This window comes from Ammospiza caudacuta, chromosome 24, assembly GCF_027887145.1.
Source record: "Ammospiza caudacuta isolate bAmmCau1 chromosome 24, bAmmCau1.pri, whole genome shotgun sequence".
NCBI lineage: Eukaryota > Metazoa > Chordata > Aves > Passeriformes > Passerellidae > Ammospiza > Ammospiza caudacuta.
In genome coordinates this window covers 5,787,735-5,805,326 of record NC_080616.1, presented here as the reverse complement: position 1 = coordinate 5,805,326, position 17,592 = coordinate 5,787,735, and the positions used below count along the sequence as shown (strand labels likewise).

General features: G+C 55.3%; 1 protein-coding gene across 1 annotated transcript; it reads right to left on the bottom strand.

Annotated features, from left to right (window-relative positions):
- Positions 1-1,143: 1,143 nt before the first annotated feature.
- On the bottom strand, positions 1,144-16,336 carry LRRN2 (leucine rich repeat neuronal 2). Its single transcript, XM_058819448.1, has 2 exons — positions 16,284-16,336; positions 1,144-3,427 (listed from the first exon to the last, which is right to left on the bottom strand). The coding sequence occupies exon 2, from the start codon at positions 3,169-3,171 to the stop codon at positions 1,144-1,146; it is 2,028 nt and encodes a 675-aa protein (XP_058675431.1). The 5' UTR covers positions 3,172-3,427; positions 16,284-16,336.
- Between the last annotated feature and the right edge of the window lie 1,256 nt (positions 16,337-17,592).

Here is a 17,592-nt window from a genome sequence, read left to right as displayed (position 1 = left end):
GTGGCAGTTCCCAGTGGAGTTTTTCTCCCTTTTCCAGCTGTTGTTTGGGATCAGCACTCCCGGAGAAGGCAGAGCTCACTAGAGGGCACCCACACCCAGCTCCTGCTGCTCTCCCTCATTCCAGGATCCACATTCCCGGCTGGAAAAGATGCTCAGGGACACCTTCCCATGACTGGGAGTTGGTTTTCCTGATTTCCCAAACCCACAAATCCAAGTTTTCCCGCTGTCCCAAATCCCAGTGATGCCCCTTGCACCCCTCCAGATGCATTTCAGCATTCCCAGGATTTTTTCCTTCTTCCTCCCCTCTTTTTTTTTCTATTTTTCTTTTCTTTTTCCTGTTTTTTTCCCTTTATCCACAAAAGTTCTGGGATCTTGTGGCATCCAGGATCCATCCAGCCCCACAGGGAAGTGTCACCATCACCATTTCTTTCCCATTCTTCTGTCCCAAATCCTCCCTCCCTGCTTCCCCCCAGGTGACAGCAGTGACAGATCAGGGGGTGACACTTGATTTGATGATCCCAACGCTCCAAAAAAATCCCAAAATAACCCCAAACCCCACATGGATCCCGAAGGAAAAAAACCTTTTTGTTTTAGGTTTTTTAAGGTTTTTCTTGTATTTCCAAAGCAGGGACTATCCAGTGAGGGAGGTGACATTGGGGTTGCTTTGTTTGATGATCCCAAGGCTCCAAAAAACCCCAATAAAGAAACCCCAGACCCAACACAGATCCCAAAGGAAGAAACCTCTTTTTTTACGGGGTTTTTAGGGTTTTTCTGTATTTCCAAAGCAGGGACTGTCCAGCGAAGGAGGTGACACCTCTGGGGTGTCCCTGGTGCCAGGGGGACGCAGTTTTGGGGTTCCTTTTATGGCTCTTCACCCACTCGGGGCATCGTCCCCACAGCGTTCTCCATCCCCTCCCATCTTCCCAGCGGGGTTTTTTTGGGATCCACGGCCAAATCCAGCCCCTCCACACGAATCCAGGACCACCAGAGGCTCCTCTCCCATGGCTCCTGAGGCTCCTCAAGGTCATGTCCACAAAATCCAGTTTTTTCCCAGCATTTGTCTTTTTTTTTTTGGTAAAAAAACCTTTCCCCCTCCCCACCCACCCCAAAACCCCACCGAACCTCCCCAAAATCCATCCTCCCTCAGCACTCCAGGGGCGCCGCCTGCACCTCCACGGCCAGGAGGTGTCCCCGGGGCTGCACAGGATAAACCACGCGCACGGCCCCGGCGCCACGGAGCGATTCCCGCCGTGATCCGCCGCTCACCGCCACCGCCAGGAGCAGCAGGCACAGCAGCAGCGCCGTCACCAGCGTCCCCTGTCCCCACGGCATGCCCTGCCTGGCCTCTTTAGTCCTGGCGCTCACACAGGCCACCCTGAGCGGCGATGCCACCAAGGTGACGTGCAGACATGCCCGGTACTCGGTGTCGGGGCGCAGCCGGGTGATGTTGAAGCTGTGGGTGCCCGCCGGGATCCGCGCCGAGCCCAGCGCCGCGCCCAGCGCCGAGCTGGCCCAGGTGAGGTTGGAGGAGACGGCGTTGAGGCACGGCCGCCAGGCCAGCAGGACGTGGTGGGGTTGGACATCCACCACCAGCAGCTCCAGCTCGGCCTGGCCCAGCGGGAAGGAGCGGTTGACCAGCACGCGGACGCCGCGGGTGTCGGCGCCCAGCAGGTTGTGAGCCACGCACGTGTAGAGCCCGGCCTCGCCCGCCGCGATGCCGCGGATCTCCAGCGTCCCCTCCGAGTGCACCTTGAACTTCCCGTCGTCCCCAAACGGCAGCAGCTTCACCCCGGCCGGCGTCACCCAGTAAATCTCCGGCTCCGGCTCCGCCAGCGCCCGGCAGTGCAGGGCCACGTCGTCACCTACCTGGGCGTCCAGGCGCGCCGGGATGCTGCGGGCGGAGATGAGCGGCAGGCACTGCTCCGTCATCTCCCGGAACGGGACGTCGCGGATGTGGCGGCGCTGGAGGTCGGGGGGCTCGGCGCACAGCGTGGACTGCGGCTCGATGAAGCGCACGCGGGGCCGGGTGCTGTTGACCCAGCGGATGACGCAGTCGCAGCGCAGCGGGTTGCCGTGGATGCTGATCTCCTGCAGGTTGGGCAGCGACTCCACCGTCTGCCGGTGCAAGGCACTTAGGGCGTTGTTGTTGAGCATCAGCGTCTCCAGCTGCGGAAGGTGCTGGAAGGCCTTGGGGTGGATGAAGGACAGCTTGGGGTTGTTGGTGACGTCCAGCTTGGTCAGCTCGGGGAGGTTGATGAGGGCGAACTGGTCGATGGACACCAGCTCGTCCATGTTGTTGAGGCCCAGCTCCTTGAGGTGCAGCATGTTGGTGAAGTCGCTCTGCTTGACCCTCTGCAGCGGGTTCTTGTTCAGATCCAGGAATTTCAGGCCGGGCACCTGCTGCAGGGCCCTCTTGGGGACATCTGCCAGCTTGTTGTCGTAGAAGGACAGGCTCTCCAGGCTCCTCAGCCCTTCCAGGGCGTAATCCGAGATCTCCCGCAGCTGCATCCCAGCCAGCACCAAACTCCTCAGGTTGCCCAGGGGCCGGAAATTCATGTCCAGGATGGCGTCCACCTTGTTCCCCCCAACCATGAGGATCTCCAGGCTGGGCAGCATCTGGAACCAACGGCTGTCCAGCGTCCTCAGCAGGTTGGAGTTGAGGTGGAGCCGCAGGAGGCTGCCCAGGCCGGCGAAGGCGCGGGGGGCGATGCTGCGGAGCCGGTTGTGGTTCAGGTAGAGCTCCTGAAGGTTCCCCAAGCCCGGGAAGCTGCTGTCGGGCAGATCAGAGAGCTGATTCTCCTCCAGGTGCAGGCTCAGCAGCTGGGGCATGTTCGTGAGCCCAAAATCCCAGACGTCAGAGAAGCTGTTCTGCGACAGATCCAGCTCCGACAGGTTCCGCAGGTAGCCCAGCTCGCCCTGCTCCAGCCTGGCGATGTTGTTGCTCTGCAGCAGCAGGGTCTGCGTGCCCTCGGGCAGCTCCGGGGGCACCGAGGTGATGAAGAGGTCGTTGCAGTCCACCGTGGCCGCCTCGCGGTAGGCGGAGCGGGGCGTGTACCAGGGCCGGATCTGGCACACGCAGCGCGGGGGACACGCCACCCGCCAGGGCACCGTGGGCATGGCGCTGGCGGCCACCACGCACAGCAGGAGGCAGCTGGGCTGGAGGCCTCTCATTTTGGGCTGCTGAAGGTCACAGGGAGCATCCAGAGCTGGCCACAGGGTGACAGCGGTGACGGCGAGGTGGGGACGGCGCCCGTGGCGGGAGATGCTCCATGCGAGCCCCTGGAAGGGTCGGCCCCTGCCTGGCGCCCCCAAAATGGGAGCTCAAAGTGCTGGGGGCACCTCAGTCAGAGCTGGGCCTCTTCTTCCTCCCCAGAGGAGTTGTTGCCCTGCTTGGCTGCATCTTCCGGGCTTCTCCTTGAGGTCATTCCTGGAAAAACAGCAAAGTTGGGTTAGAGGAGGGTTTGGGCTTGTGGGGAACAAGGGACAGGGACAGAGGACAGGTTGGGGAGGTAAAAATCTGAGGATGGCACACCCCCAGTGCCCTCAAAACTGCCCAGCAAATCCATGAATTCCATTTTGTATCCGTAGCATTCACTGTGCCCTCCTATCCCACAGGATCTGTGTGGAATTATCCCATAGAATCTTCCCAAATCAAATCCATGAATTCCATTTTATATCCATGGCATTTTCTGTGCCTTCCCATCCCAGAAAATCTGGCTGGAATTATCTCCTGGAATCTGCCCAGGACCCTCCAAACAAATCCATGAATTCTGCTTTATATCCATGATTGAACTGTGTCCTCCCATCCCACAGGATCTGGGTGGAATTATGCCATGGAATCTTCCCAGGATTCCCGAAACAAATCCATGAATTCCATTCTATATCCATGGCATTTTCTGTGCCTTCTCATCCCAGAGAATCTGGTGGAATTATCCCATGGAGTCTGCTCAGGCCCCCCCTGGATCTGTGGCTGAGCAGAGCCAGAGCTGCAAGAGTTGGGAATAAATTTCCGTGGGAATAATTATCCATGGGAATCATCCTCCTGTGGGCTCTGCTTCCTGCTCCTCATCCTCCCCAGCTCCAAATTCCCCCATCCAGAAGCTCCAGCCCCATTTGGGGTCCTCCAATGGGATATTCCTTAGGGAATAACATCCCCCAAACATCAGGAATGCTCTGGGGGAATCTGGGATAGGTTTGAACCCCCAGCACCTCCTGCCCCTCTCCCAGTCCAGCCTTTGATTCCATTATTTCCTCCAGCTCTCCCACCCCATGCTGACCCCAATCCAACCTTTTCTTCCCTTAAAAGCCTCTCACCCAGCAGGGGAAAAAACAACAAAAAAACCATTAAAAGAGTGGGAAAAGCGAAGTTTCAGTTTTATCCCCGCCGTGCTCTCCCTGGAAAGGGCTCCTGAGCCGAGTTTATTCCACATCAGCTCCTCCCGGATCGATCTCCGCTCTTTTCCCTCCTTCCCCGCTGCTTTTAAAGCAGCTCCTGCAGAACCAGCATGAAAGGAAAGGATGGATCCATCGATTCCCGCTTCCCTCTGATGGATCCACACCTTTCCTTTCAAGTGCTCCGGCGTTTTCAGGTCTGTAAAAGTCTCCTGCTGTTCAAATATCTCTCGAATCTTTTCTCCTTAAAATAAATAATTTGGAGGAATTTGGGGGGGTTTATTTATTTTCTTTGAGGTGTGAAGGAAACGCTGGAGAAGGCGCTTGGTTCCAACCCTGGTTTTCCAGGGAAAACCTCCCCAGCTCTGCTGGTTTCATCCATAATTGGATTTTATCCCGTTTTTCCCAGCACAGGGCAGGGTTGCAGGGAGAAATCTTTGATATGAGATAATCCAGGAGTTTGTGTGAGTCATGGGATGGGAACTTGTGGAAAAATGGCGGATTTGGGAAAAGTTGGGACCAAAATTCATGGAAAGGAACAAACTGGGAGAAAAGGAAGAGCATTAGCAGTGAGGGGGGAAAATCCTGGGAAAGGCACCTGGTTCAAACCCTGGTTTTCCAGGGAAAACCCCCCCGGCTCTGCTGGTTTCATCCATAATTGGATTTTATCCCGTTTTTCCCAGCGCAGGGCAGGGTTGCAGCACGGATGGCTGGGAGAAATCCTGGATGTGGGATAATCCAGGGGTTTGTGCGAGTCACAGGATGGGAAGTTGAGGGAAAATGGTGGATTTGGGGAAACTTGGGACTAAAATTAATGGAAAGGAGCAAACTGAAGAAGAAATGAATAAGAAATTAATGAAGAGGAAGAAGAAATAAATACAGGAAAGGGGGAGAAATACTGAGATAAAGGAGAAATGCACGAAAAAAGAGAAACACAGGGGGAAAGGAGAAAATGAAGGGGCAAAAGAGAAATGAAGGGACAAAAATGAGAAATAAAAAAGGACAAAGGAGAAATACAAAGGAAAAGGAGAAATAAATAAAAGGACAAAGAAGAAATTAAGCGACAAGAAGAAATAAATGAAGAAAGAAGAAATAAATAGAGGGACAAAGAAGATATTAAGGAACAAGAAGAAATAAATTAAGAAAGAAGAAATAAATAAAGGGATGAAGGAGAAATAAATAGAGGCACGAAGAAGTGTTAAAAATAGGTTAGAAACCATTGTGAAGTAGTTGATAACTGTTAAGCATGTACTGTTAGTTTTCTAACCTATTTTTAACAGAAGAAATAAATAAAAGGACAAAGGAGAAATAAATAAAGGGACGAAGGAGAAATAAATGAAGGGACGAAGGAGAAATAAATGAAGGGACGAAGGAGAAATAAATAAAGGGACGAAGGAGAAATAAATGAAGGGACGAAGAAGAAATAAATGAAGGGACGAAGGAGAAATAAATGAAGGGACGAAGGAGAAATAAATGAAGGGACGAAGGAGAAATAAATGAAGGGACGAAGGAGAAATAAATGAAGGGACGAAGGAGAAATAAGGGACAAAGGAGAAATAAATAGAGGGACAAAGGGCCCCGAGTGTCGCCGGCTCCGTGGCAACCGCCCCCCCTCGCCCCTCATCTGTATGCCCGGGCTGAGCCCCGCGGCCGCCGCGGCTCCATGGAAACCCCGAGCTCCCGGAACCCCAGCCTGGAGATGGGAGATGGGATTGAGGAGCTGCCGCTGGGAAAACTTGGTGGCTTTGGGGCCTTTTCAGAAATTCCAGGGGGTTTTGGCGCTCGGCAGTTGAGGGGTGCGTGTTCCTGAGGTGGATAATGCCAGGATGGGAGGGTTTTCCTGGGGTGGAAAGGTTTTCCTGGGAAATGAGTTTTCCTGGAATATGAGGGTTTTTCTTGGGATACGAGGCTCTTCCTGGGATGGGATGGTTTTCCTGGAATACAAAATTTTTCCCGGGATGGGAAGGTGTTCCTTATGGAAGTTTTCTTGGGATGGGAGGGTTTTCCTGGAATATGAGGGTTTTTCTTGGGATACCAGGCTGTTCCTGGGATGGGAGAGTTTTCCTGGGATGGGATGGTTTTCCTGGAATACAAAGTTTCTCCGGGATGGGAAGATGTTCCTTAAATATGAAAGTTTTCCTGGGATGGGAAGGTTTTCCTGAGATACGAGGCTGCTCCTGGAATATGAGAGTTTCCCTGGAATTACGAGGGTTTTTCTGGAATTATGAGACTGTTCCTGGGATGGGAAGGTTTTCCTGGGATACCAGGCCATTCCCACCCCCTTTTCCAGCAGCTTCACCCCCCTAAACCCAACACCACCCCCGAGGTGACACAGCATGGGACAGTGATGTCCCCACACGTGTCCCCATCGTGTGCCATCCTGTGTCCCTCACAGCAGCCTCCAGCTGCCATTTCGGGATGTTATTCCCTAAAAAAACCATTTCCAGGAGTTGGGGAACACCAGGCAAAGTCCCTGCTGAGGTCTGAGCCGGGAATTTTGCTCGGGAAAAGCGGCTTTGGAAGCGTTTCCTTGGAGCTTTTCCCAGCAGAAGGAGGGTGGGTTTAGATGGGATTTTGGGAAGAAATCCTTCCCCATGAGGGCAGCGAGGCCCTGGCACAGCTTTCCCCACCTCTGGAAGTGTCCACGGCCAAGCTGGACAGGGTTTGGAGCCACCAGGATGGGCAGAATCCGCTCCAAAGCCCCTTTTCCAGCGATTTCTCCTCTCAATCATTGTTTTATGCACAAGGATGGGATTTTTATTTTTTTTTCGCATCCTCCTGCATCTCGGCAGGCAGGGAGAGGGCGATAACGTGATTCCTGTTATTCCTGCTAGTCTGGGAGGCAGCCAGGAGATAAAAACGCAGCCGGGAGCCGCAAAGACCTCGGGAACCCGGGGGCAGCAGCTGCCTCTTATCTCTTATCTCGGTGCTTCTCTGCCTGTCTCTGGCTGGATTTTAATGAGGAGGGCTGGGAAATCAGCCTGGTGTGCTCATCCGGGTGCTCCAGGGCTTGGGATTGTTGTCTTGGCTCTGGAATTGTCTCGGCTCTGGAATTGTTGTCTTGGTTCTGGAATTGTTGTCTCGGCTCTGGAATTGTTGTCTCGGCTCTGGAATTGTTGTCTCGGTTCTGGAATTGTTGTCTTGACTCTGGAATTGTTTTGCCTCTGAAATTGTTTTACCTCTGGAATTGTCTCACCTCTGGAATTGTTGTCTCGCCTCTGGAATTGTTGTCTCAGCTATGGAATTGTCTCTGGAATTGCTTTGTTTGTGGTTTTCCCCCTCCAAACACTCCCACAGGTTCCTGTGGCATCCCCAATCCAGGCTCAGCTTCCAGCCTGGAAAAAGGGGCAGAATTTGGCCCTCTCGGCCTCAAACTGCACATTCCAGAGGAGTTTGGATGCCTCAGTCATTCCCTAAAGATCGCACATCCCATCCCAAGGGAGCTTTGGAGATGCTCAGGTCCCTGGGCTGGGGGTCCCTTCTCCAAAATTCAGCTTTTGGAGTTTGGCCTTTCCAAAAGTTCATAAATCCCCAGGGATTTTCAGACAAGAAGACTCAAATCCATTATTTTCAACGAGGAAACCTCAAATCTATGATTTTCAGCCAAGAAGCCTCAAATCCATGATTTCCAACCAGGAGGATTTTCCTGATTTTCAACCAGGAAGCCTCAATTCCATGATTTTCAGCCAGAAAGCCTCAAATCCATGATTTTCAGCCCAGAAGCCTCAATTCCATGATTTTCAGCCCAGAAAGCCTCAATTCCATGATTTTCAGCCAGAAAGCCTCAATTCCATGATTTTCAGCCCAGAAGCCTCAATTCCATGATTTTCAACCAGAAAGCCTCAATTCCATGATTTTCAGCCAGAAAGCCTCAAATCCATGATTTTCAGCCCAGAAGCCTCAATTCCATGATTTTCAACCAGAAAGCCTCAATTCCATGATTTTCAGCCCAGAAAGCCTCAATTCCATGATTTTCAGCCCAGAAAGCCTCAAATCCATGATTTTCAGCCCAGAAGCCTCAATTCCATGATTTTCAACCAGAAAGCCTCAATTCCATGATTTTCAGCCCAGAAAGCCTCAATTCCATGATTTTCAGCCAGAAAGCCTCAAATCCATGATTTTCAGCCCAGAAAGCCTCAAATCCATGATTTTCAGCCCAGAAGTCTCAAATCCATGATTTTCAGCCCCTGGACCACCTCGTTTTATCGCTGATCCTCAGGCCATGGTGTTAACCTGGAGCATTTGGAATTGCCCAAATTCCATGGGGGGGAAAAAGCTGGCTGAGCTCTTCCCCTGGAGAGATCCAGGACTGTGGAGATGGAATTTCAGCTGGATTGTCCTTCCCTGTGGAAGATCCATGTTTTTCACCCCCCCTGAGCCGTGCTGGGCTGCAGCTCTCTGCGTTTTTGGGAGCAGCTCCAGCTCCTGGCAGCGGCTCCGGGCTGCAGCAGGAGCTGAACTCCGGCTGTGCCTGCGGATCCCCGCTCCCAAATCCCACATTTCCAACGGCAAATAAGAACATTCTAGGAAGAAAGGACGTGGGGAAGGACGAAAAATCTGATTTTTGGGTATTTGTCACCCTGACACCTCTTTTATTTTTTTTTTTTTATGATTTGCAGAGTCTTGGCTCGTTTTTCCTCCCACACAGAATTCCGTGGAATTTCCCAATCCAGCCCCTTCCTATGCAGGCAGGGAGGTCACAGGTGCATTCCCAGAATATCCCAAATATTCCCCTCCTGCCCCACGCCCTTCCTGGCTGTTCCCGCCTGGTTTTTCCTGAGCCATCCCCAGGATCTCCTTCCCAAGAGATAATTTAGAGCCCTTCAGCCTCTGGAAGCTGTCGCTGAGGGTTCCAGGGAAAGCTTCCAAGTGGAATTTGCTTCCAGATTTTGGGGAATTCTGTGATCAGTACTGCTCCAGTCACTGGGAACTGTGGGGAGCTGGGAGCCCCCAGCATTCCTGCCCCATCCCATCCCATCCCATCCCATCCCATCCCATCCCATCCCATCCCATCCCATCCCATCCCATCCCATCCCATTCCCTAAAGGAGCTGTGGGATTTTGCCAGGATCAGGCCGGGTTTTTCCATCCCGTGGGTGCAGTGGGAATGCTCAGCATCCACATCCCGCTGGAAAATCCCTCTCTGGGAGCCCAGGGAAGGGCTCAGCCCCCCAAAATTCCATAAAATTGGAATTTTGGAGCGCTGCTCCATGCAGGCCACAGCAGGGACGCTGCTGTGTCATTCCCTGTGACCTTCCCAGCGGATGGGGAAAGATCGATAATTAATTCCTCATTAACGCCGCCTCATTTGCAGAGCAGCTCCCCCCAGACCTCCCCCTTTTCCCTTCCCCCTCCAAGGACAGGAATGTCTGGGAATGTCAAAGAGTTTGAGCTCCAGGGAATGTCAAAGGATTTGAGTTCCTGGGAATGTCAAAGGGTTTGAGTTCCTGGGAATGTCAAAGGATTTGAATTCCTGGGAATGTCAAAGGGTTTGAGTTCCTGGGAATGTCAAAGGGTTTGAATTCCAGGGCTGCTCCCACGGAATTCCAGCTCAGGGCGGCACCCGTGGGATCAAAGCCATTCCCAATCCCAGGGAAGCCTCTCCCTGTTTTTCTCCTGGAGCATTCTGGCCTCCTTGGATGCCAGAAAGGCCTGGAATGACCAAAACCCTTGGAATCACATCCCAGCCATGTCTGCAGGATCCAGGATTCTCCTTGAGGAGCCAATCCCACCCTTGGGATCCCTCCAGGGCCAGGATGCCTCTGGAATTCCATCAGGACTCTGGAATTCCATCAGGGCTCTGGAATTCCACAAAGACTCTGGAATTCCACTAGGACTCTGGAATTCCACAAGGACTCTGGAATTCCATCAGGGCTCTGGAATTCCACAAGGACTCTGGAATTCCATCAGGGCTCTGGAATTCCACAAAGACTCTGAAATTCCATCAGGGCTCTGGAATTCCATCAGGACTCTGGAATTCCACAAAGACTCTGAAATTCCATCAGGACTCTGGAATTCCATCAGAACTCTGGAATTCCATCAGGACTCTGGAATTCCACAAGGAGTCTGGAATTCCATCAGGGCTCTGGAATTCCACAAAGACTCTGGAATTCCATCAGGGCTCTGGAATTCCATCAGGGCTCTGGAATTCCACAAAGACTCTGGAATTCCACAAGGACTCTGGAATTCCACAAAGACTCTGGAATTCCACAAGGACTCTGGAATTCCACAAGGACTCTGGAATTCCACTAGGACTCTGGAATTCCACAACGACACGAGGTCCTGCTGCCAGGGGACAACCCAAGGTGCCCCGGCTCCCAATTCCCAACAAATTCCAAGTCTGGAATCGCTGGCTGCAGGTCAGGGCGGAAAGGAGGGGAGCTCCAGCAGTAAAAAACCCAGGAAAATATCAAACCCAGGCTTTTCCAGCGGATCCAGCCCCGCCAAGGAAAGGGAACAACCCCCAGCATCCCCAAGAGAAGCCGCGGATCGGTGCGGATGCCAAGGAGTCATTAGGAATCCTAAGGAAAACCTACGGTTGCCATGGCAACTGGCAGGCAGGGCTGCGGGGCTGCCTCACCCCCTCCCCGGGCACGGAGCGGATCCGTGGGATGGAGGCAAATCCCTCTGGAAAGGCTCGGGGAGCCGGGGAGGGGATGGAGCAGCGCTGCTTTGATGGGGTTTTGGGGGCTGAGCCGCTCCCCGAGAGGGATTTTCCAGCGGGATGTGGATGCTGCGCCCACCGGGTGGAAAATCCCTCCCTGATTCCCGGTAAATTCCGTTTCCAGCTTATCTGGAATGAAATCATCCTGCTGAGAGCTGGGAGAGGAGGGAAAAGGGGATTAATCCATGGAGGGAAAAACTGGGATGAGCTCAAACACCGCTGGGCTTGGAGCTGGAGCTGGAATGGCTCTGGAGCAGGAAGGAAAAGATTTGGAGAGCCAAGGAACATCCCAGCTGCTCATCCCCCTCATTCCCATGGAAAAATCCCTCAGTTTCCAGGGATTCTGCAGTAGGAAATGGGAAAACCTGGAAAATGCAGCAGGAAAAGCTGATCCCTGTCCCGACAGACCTCGAGGGCTGCTGATGGAACCAAATCCATCTCCCAAAACCATTTCCCAATCCATTTCCCAAATCCCTTCTCCAAGTCGATTTCCCAATCCCTTTTTATGAATCCATCTCCCAAATCCATTTCCAAATCCACTTCCCAAGTCCCTTTCCCAAATCCATCTCCCAAATCCCTGCTCTCCCATCTTTTCAGCATCCTGACAATTCCAGGAAAACTGGGAAAATCCATGGCCAAGCCAGGGAGGACAACCCTGCCCAAGAGGATTTTACTGGGAAAAAAACGAGCCAAGGAATTATTAAAGAGCCATAAAAACAGCTGGAAAATGCCCCTGAAATCCCCTTTTTTTTAAACAAGAATTCCATGGAAAGGGAATTCCAGTGTGGATGGAAATTCGGGGACCTGGAATTCTGAAGGACTGGCCCTGGGTGCTTCCAAAGGGATGGATCCCACCAAACTCCAGGAATTCAGGAATGCCGGAGCTCCCCAGAGCCAGGACTGGGACAACCAATCCCAGGAGCTCGTGGGAGTTGGGAAAAGTGACTCAGAAATGGGACCGAGCTCAAAATTTTCCATGGGAATCCAAACATTCCTGGGAAAAACGGGCTCTGCAGCAATTTTCAAATCGGGATCAAAGCTTCCACCCCATTTCCTTTTTTTTTGGGGGATTTCAAGGCAAGGGAGAGGCTTTGATGAGGCGTCAAATGCCGCTTGGAGCAGCCAAAATATTCCTTGAAATTTAAGGATCGTCCTGGAAAGGTCGACAACCAAATGATGGAAAAGCTTCGGAATGGCACAAACCAAATTGCATTTTTTTAAGGATCATAAATTGGAAAAATCCCCTTTTTTTTCCAGGTATAATTCGTATTTTTAATGCTTTTCCCCCATCGTTATTCCCAAAGGTCCTGCTGGGAATCAGGGAAGCGAAGCTGCTGCTTTTCCTTCCTAAAAAAGATCTGGAGCTGGCTGCTCTGATCCTTTGGGAAAAGATGGTTAAGATGCAAAACCCCTTTTCCTGCTGATTCCAAATTCCTCATTTAAAATTCCTTATTAAAGCCTCTCTCTTCCCCAAAAATCCCAATTTTTTTCCCAGCCTGGATTCTCCTCATTTTGTCCACTGGGAAGGACAAAGCACCAACCCTCAAATTTCACCTGGGATTGATTATTTTTGTTAAGATCGTTATAAATTCCATTAAAAATGGGATTTTTAACAGAGATTGGGAGACTCTGGAGCCTGGAGAGGGTCAGGAAAATCCAGGATCATTCCTGGAGGGGAAAACCCAGCCTTAATTCCAAGCAGAGCTGGTGAATAACTGATCCCGAATAATTTATCCCAAATCATTTATTCCCGAATAATTGATGGATCTAGTCTGGGTGAGAGGAGCCCCAGACTTCAGTCCCAATTAAGGCCTTTGTGAATTGTCTGGGAATGGATCCCAATTTTTCCCATATTTATTTGTTCCCCGGGATCGCGCTCCAAACGGAGCCGCCGCGCAATTCCTGCTTTCCCCGAGTGTTTGCAAACAGCTCCCACTGCCAGCATTTGGAGGGGGTTTTCCAGCCCCTATCCCACCTTGGAACCTGTGGGAATTTTCATGGGAATGATCCCCAAGAACTCCTGGCTGGATGGAGAGGGGACAGCAAAGGCTCCCGAGGTGATTTTCCCAAAAAAATCCTAAAATTCAGCTGCTGGATCCGCATTTTCCAAAGCTTTCCATAAATAAATGGATGGCCTGGAATGCTGCTGGGAATTCCAGAGGCTACCTGAGTCCTGGATAAATGGATGCTGGAAGTTGCCAGGTTTATCCAGGTTTATCCCCCGACTCAGGAGCGGCGATCCCGATCCCAAAATTCCACCCCAAAATCCCAGCGTGGGGTTTTATCCACAGGGAAACGCACCCAAATTTCAGGAATTTTGAATTCATCCCATTTTCCTGCTTATCCCGGTGCCCTGGCAGGAAGCAGCAACTGGGATTGGGATTCTCCTTTCCAAGCTGGGAATTATTCCCTTGGGAATAATCCCATAAAACCAAAGTCATGGGGGAGAGAGACATCCCAGCCCTCACTCTAGGGGCTTGGGATTGGGAACAGACAGTGGGAACAGCTGCTTCATGTCCTGGAAAAGGGATTTGGGAGCAAAAAAGGGGTGGGACATGGGGAATGTCATTCCATGGAGTCTCCCAGGGAAGGGAAGAAGCATTAATGACCAGGGTGATCCAGGAGGAAATCTGGGAATAAAGGGGCAGAGCCTCGTGTTTGGGGTTCACCTGCACAGGTGACACTCCCAAACTCCCCTGCACCAGCTCTGGGCATTCCCAGCATCCCCCCAATCCCTGTCCTAGCCAGGAAATCCAGGATCACATCCCAGAACGGCGGGGAAGTGTTTTTCCAGCTGAAAGCTGGAGCAGGGACGATCTCTGGGCTTCAGGAGAAGGAGCTGTGGCTGGGCAGGGCGGCGGGAGTGCTCTGGGATTGAAACCGGAATTCCGTGGGAATCTGAGATTCCATGGGAATGGGAACGGCTCCTCTGAACCCCCGAGGGGGCAATTCCAGCTCAATACCCGCGGTTTTGGGAAAAGGGAATTCCTGCAGCCCCGCTGAGGCTGGATGGGGTCGGGATGGGGCCGGGATGGGGTTGGATCGGGGTCCTGCAGAATTCCTGGCCCTTTTCCCTGTGCCAGAGGGATCCCAAGGGCTCTGCCGGGGCTCTGGGCACGGCTCAGCTCCTGGTTTTCCTCTGTGGATGAGAAGAGAAATCCCATCCAAAGGGAAGGGTTGGGAATGGGAATGGGAATGGGAATGGGAACGGGAATGGGAAGAGAGATGCCAGCCAAAGAGAAAGGTTGGGATTGGAAAGAGAGATCCCTGCCAAAGAAAAGGGTTGGGAATGGGAGGAGAGATCCCATCTAAATAAAAGGGTTGGGAATGGGAAGGGAGATCCCAGCCAAATAAAAGGGTTGGGAATGGCCGAGGAGCAGAGCCCTCAGATCCCGATCCTGCTCTGCCACTTCCAGGGATGCCAGCAGGTGACAAAGCCACTCCTGCTGCCCGCAGAGGGGACACAGAGAGCCGGGAATGCCAGGAAAAGCCTCAGCAGGGCGGGATCGGGATCCTGCAGCACAGCGAGCCCGGTCTGGAGCCGGGAGATGCTGCCCCGTGTCCCTGGAGTGACCTGAGGGACATCCCGGGACAATCCCCAGGACAGGGAATCGTGTCCGGAGCCACCTCAGGCTCGGGATGAGGGGGGCCGGGATGAGCCATTCCCATCCCGGCTTCTCCAGGGGCTGTGCCCGGGAAAGGCAGGGCTGGGTCCTGGCTCGGCACCAGCGAGGAGGGGACAGGGAGGGGACACACAGGGGACAGGGAGGGGACAGAGGTGACACCCGCGCGTGGCTCCGGAGCTGCCACAGCCCCGGCACATCCAGGCTGGAGGGAGCGGATCCCGACGGCAGCGCCCACCTGCAGCTCCAGCCACAGCATCCCCGGGAACGCCGCTCCCGGCGGCTCCTCCGAGCTCCCACCAGGACCGGCCCTGCGTGTCCAGGGCTTCTCCCGCTCCTCCTGGGCGCTCCCATCCCTTTCTCCAGGCTCTGGGAGAAACCAGGGCCGGGCTGAGCACCAGGAGAGGCGAGGGCAGGGCTGGATCGGCCGCACACGGAGCGCGGGGTCCCTGCCGGCCCCGAGCCCTTTCCCGGAGCGGCTCTGGGGATCAGCCCGGGGGTCTCCGGGCTGGCTGGGCACGGCCCCGGGCAGGGCAGAGCTGGGCACGGCCCTGGGCAGGTCTGGGCGCTGGCGCAGGGACCCGGGCAGGGCTGGGTACGGCCCCGGGCAGGGCAGGGCTGGGTACGGCCCCGGGCAGGGCTGGGCACGGCCCCGGGCAGGGCTGGCACAGGGACCCGGGCAGGGCTGGCACAGGGACCCGGGCAGGGCAGGGCTGGGCACGGCCCCGGGCAGGGCTGGGCACGGCCCCGGGCAGGGCTGGCACAGGGACCCGGGCAGGGCAGGGCTGGGCACGGCCACGGGCAGGGCTGGGCGCTGGCACAGGGACCCGGGCACTGCGGGCGGGTGCAGCCGCGGCAGGGAGGGGCAGGGCTGGGCAGCGGGGGGAGGTAAACACGGCACCGGCACAGAAAGCAGGAAAATTACATTAAAATGACACCAAAATGACTGTTCCCGACGCGTCCTTTGCCATCACCTTTGCTGTCCCCCCCCTCCTCGGCCGGCTGTCCCCAGGTGGAGGAGGGCTGGCCAGGAGCCCCAAGGACCGCGTTGTTCCTCTATTTCACACCCAACGTCCCTCCCGTCACATTTTCCGCGTCGCTCGGGCACCCAGGGGTTAACGCCCGGGAAGCGCCGCTCCCGCCCGGATCGCATCCTGGCAGCATCCCTGGATCCCGGCCCCGCCGGCGGCTCCGTGACCAGCGCATCACCCCCGGCCCCGCCGCCCTCACCCCCCGCTCCCACCCGCGCCGGGCCGAGGATCCGCCGGATCCCGGAGGAGTTTCCAGGAGCGGGAATGCGGCTCCCACCCCGCGGTACCTGGGAGCCATCCCTGCCTTCCTCCCGTCCCTTCATCCCCTCCCGGAGCGCCGCTCTCCATCCGTTCCCTGTTTTTGTTTTTTTTTTCCCCACCCCGTTTATTTCCAAACGCACCATTTCTCCTCAAACCCAGCATCGAGCAGGGAAAGCAAAGCTCTGGAATGGCAAAAAAAAACAACCCCGAGCGAGCTGGAGGCGCCGGCTCGCTGCTGCAGAGCGCAGGAGCCCCCCTCAAAGTCACCCCCGGCCCCAAAACCCCAAAACCACAGCGGTGGCCCCCAACTCACCCTCCGAGCGTGTCCCCGTCCCCCGGCGCCGCTGTCACCGCCTGCCACCCCCCGCCACAGCTGCCCGCGCATCTGGCAGACAAAAGGCCGGCTGGCTCCGGAGCTGTCACCGCTGGCGGGGTCTGTCCTTGTCGCTGAGGACGGCGACAGGGCCAGCAGGACCCTCCGGCCACCCTCAGGGCTGGAGGCGGCGGGGAGAGCTCCTCACCCTTCGCTCGCCCGGCGCCTTCGCAGCCGCACAGTCCCCGCTCCCCCTCCTCCTCCTCCTCCTCCTCCTCCTCCTCCTCCTCCCTCTCCTCCTTCTCCCCTCCCTCCCCAATCCTCCTCCTCCTCCTCACTCCAGCCTTGTCGCCACGGCGTGCCACCCACCCGAGGCAGCTCCTGCCTTAACCCCTGCGGCTCCGGCCTCTCCCGGGGGATGTTCCCGAGGGATGAAGGCTCTCCCGGGGGATGATGCCGAGGGATGAAGGCTCTCCCGGAGATGCTGAGCCGGCCCTCGGCATCCGCAGCGCTCCCGCTGCGCCACCGCCGCCCCCTCCCCGCACACGGGGGTCGCCCAGCCCGGGGGCTGCGGCGGTGGGTGCGAGGGGAAGGGGACGCTCGGTGGATTTGGGATTTGTGTCCCAAATTTGGGATTTGTGTCCCAGATCTCCTTCTGTCCATCGGGATTTCTCGACATTTCCAAAGATGACCCCGCCAGCCCCGTGTCCCTGCCGAGGGGACAGCGAGGCCACCCCGCGGGTTTCCCGGCTCTGTCCCCAAGCAGGGCGCGCTGCCCGGGGCTCGTTTTCCCAAAAAAGCCATTTTCAGGGAAATCTTAACCTTGGGAAAAAACTGGGGAAGATCTGCATTTTGCCCAGCTGTGTTACCCAGAGGGGTGACACAGACCCCACCCACGGTGACACCCAGCGTGACACGGGGACAAGGACCTGTCACCGGCAGCTGTGGGGCTGGGACAAGGGCAGGATTTGGGGTGCGGGCAGCAGAGCACCCCCAGATTTATTTTTGCATCCCAGAAAAGCTTTTCCCAGCCCCGGGGAGGGACAGAGGGCCCTGGGAGGGGGGAGGTGACAGCGGCCATCGAGTGCCCGTTTCATGCTCGGTTTGGAGAGCGAAGCCGGGGCTTGGCTCCAGCCCGGGGCTGGGGACGGAGCGGGGCTGGAGAGGGGCTGGGGGCTGGATTAGGGTTGGAACTCGGGGCTGGAATTTGGGGCTGGAGTGGGACTGGAACGGGGCTGGGACAGGAGCGGGGCCGGAGCTCGGGGTTGGAGCTCGGGGCTGGGGCTGAATCAGGGCTGGAACTCGGGGC

Bases quoted from the DNA above. Each gene is read 5' to 3' on its own strand.
- LRRN2 (XM_058819448.1), bottom strand. From the start codon at position 3,171: ATGAGAGGCCTCCAGCCCAGCTGCCTCCTGCTGTGCGTGGTGGCCGCC.